Raw genomic sequence first — 2519 nt, 5'->3', positions numbered from 1 at the left:
TATTTGACCCTCTATAGACACGCGTACGGTCGCCGAGCTGAGGTTGTTTGGTTCGTGTCGTGAGAATCTTGCGTCATCTCACACGTTCGATCTTGAGCACCTGGCCCTTGTTTAGTTTGGCCAAATTCGGCGTCGCCGGATTCACTATGAGCACTGTAGTACACTGTAGCATTTCGTTTATATTAGATAATAATTGTCCAATCGTTGACTAATTAGGCTCAAAATATTTGTCTCGCAAAGTACAATTTAATTGTGCAATTAGTTTTTGATTTCGTCTACATTTAGTACTCCATGCATGTACCACAAATTTGATGTGACGGAAAATCTTCTTTTTGCATAGTGATAAAGTTGGGAGTGGGAAGCAACTAAACACACCCCTAGTGCCGTACGCACCTGCATGGCCGGGCGATCAGGGCGCCATCTGAACAGGGCCGAAGAGCGCGACGTACCGGATGGTGCACGGCAACACACACGGCCGGCAACCGGCGGCGGCATCGCCGGAGAGATACGCCGGCCGCAACATATATGCCAAATCTTACACGAGTGGCAATTATTAATTAATTAATTAGTTGACATGACGACAGGTCGGTCCTAATTAACAGCCGCGTCCATCCTACCTGCAAAAGAGAGATATGATTCTCTAGCTTGCTACTGTAGCATGCATGCATTTTACGCATGGATCTCTGTCACGTACTCCTCCGTGCACATACTTGTTCGTGTCGTGAAATAGCGTGCATGGCTGCCGGCCGCGGGCCACCCTGTTTTTCTTCGGCGCCAGCCAGCCACAGTGGCACAGTACCAGTACTGCATCCCATCCATCGTCAGAGAATGATGCATTCATGTATGTCATCATCACTCATCAGTCATCCCTGGCTGATCGAAGAAGGCAGTGGCAATGGCAATCACCAGGACCGGGGCCGGTACGCCGGTACGGTCGATCATCACCCACGGCTTGTGTGCCGCCGCTTCTCCACCCATACCAGCGGCAGCACCGGCGTGGGTCCCACGAACTCGGCCTCCTCGGTGTCCTCCACGTCGTCCCTCGCGACGGGGATCGCATGCGCATCGCCGCCGTCGGCCTTCCCTCCGGCCATTAATATTTCCGCCGCCGCCTCGGGGTCGTCGTCCTCGCCGCCGTCCCCGTTTAGCTCGTCGTCCTCCTCCTCCTTCCCTACCACCCGTATCCTCCACACCTTGACACTCTTGTCCAGCCCGGCGCTGTATACCACCATGCTGCCCTCCACCTCCCCGGCCTCGCCGCCGTCCACGGCCAGGCACCGCACCGGGCCCCGGTGCCCCTCGATCACGGCCAGGCACGTGTGCGCCGCGCCGCCCTTGTTCCCCTCGCGCCTCCACACGCGCATCGTGGCGTCCTCCGACCCGCTCACCACCACCCGCCCGCCGCACCCGGACGCCAGGCAGAATACCGCCAGGCGGTGGCCCTTGAGGTACCCGGCGTGCGCCGGCCGCCCCACCGTGGCCTCCTTCTCCCACACGTTCACGTATCCGTCCGAGGACCCCGCGTAGAGGAAGCACCGGCTTGCGCCGCCGCCGCCTCCCGCCGCGTGGGCGTGGCACAGCGCCAGCGCGTTGACGGGGGACAGCTCGGAGCGGAGCACGATGATGAGCGCGTGCGCCGTGCCGCCGTACACGCGGCGCCACATCTTGACGGTGCCGTCGGCGGATCCCGTGAAGACGCAGCCGTCCGCCTCGTTCACCACCATGGCGTTGACGGGCCCGTCGTGCGCCACGAAGGAGTCGACGCAGGTCCCGTCGGAGAGCCGCCACGCCTTGACGGTGTGGTCGTGGGAGCCGGTGTAGAGCAAGCCCGCCACGGCGTGGAGCACGAGGCAGGAGACGGTGTCCCGGTGCTGGTGCTGGTGCTGCCCCCGCTTGCCGAACGGGTTCTGGAGGAGGAGCGACGACTTGGCGGGGAGCGTAGCCGCCTTCTTGGCGCGGATGTGGTCGCACGCGGCGGCGGCGCGGACGGTCCAGACACGGACGCGGTGGTCGCGGGCGTGGGACGTGACGAGCGTGCCCCCGCAGGCCGTCAGCGCCGGGACGCGGCCGCGGCCGACGTCGAGGTAGCCGCGGTTGAAGCAGCCGGGCGCCGCCCACGCGCGGACGCGACCGCTGTCGGACGCCGTGAACAGCACGCCCCGCGCCACGGCCAGCGCGTGCACGTCGCCCTCCAGCCGGTGCAGCGCCGCCAGGCAGTGGTAGATGGCGGCGGGCGAGGGAGGGAACCGGAGCCGGCCGTGCAGCGGCGACTGCACCCACGGGGAGCAGCTGCCGGCGGTCTGCATCTGCTGCATGGGCGGCAGCGGCACCTCCACCCCGAGCCCGGGCACCGCCGACGACATGCTCAGGCGCGCGGGCTCCGCCGCCTCCCGCGCCGGCGACCTCCCGCCCCCGCCGGCGCGCGCGTAGTACTGGTGCACGGGCGTGTGCGCGCCCGGCCGCGACGACTTGCGGTCCTCCTCGAAGAAGCTGAAGCTCTTGCGCCGGCCGAAATCCAT

At 64.4% G+C, this 2519-nt stretch overlaps 1 protein-coding gene across 1 annotated transcript; it reads right to left on the bottom strand.

Moving 5' to 3' along the window:
- Positions 1-941: 941 nt before the first annotated feature.
- On the bottom strand, positions 942-2519 carry LOC136451252 (protein JINGUBANG-like). Its single transcript, XM_066451969.1, has one exon. The coding sequence runs from the start codon at positions 2517-2519 to the stop codon at positions 942-944; it is 1578 nt and encodes a 525-aa protein (XP_066308066.1).

Source organism: Miscanthus floridulus, chromosome 5 (genome assembly GCF_019320115.1).
Source record: "Miscanthus floridulus cultivar M001 chromosome 5, ASM1932011v1, whole genome shotgun sequence".
NCBI lineage: Eukaryota > Viridiplantae > Streptophyta > Magnoliopsida > Poales > Poaceae > Miscanthus > Miscanthus floridulus.
Note: the sequence above shows the minus strand (reverse complement) of the source record. Positions and strands in the feature narration are given on the sequence as shown.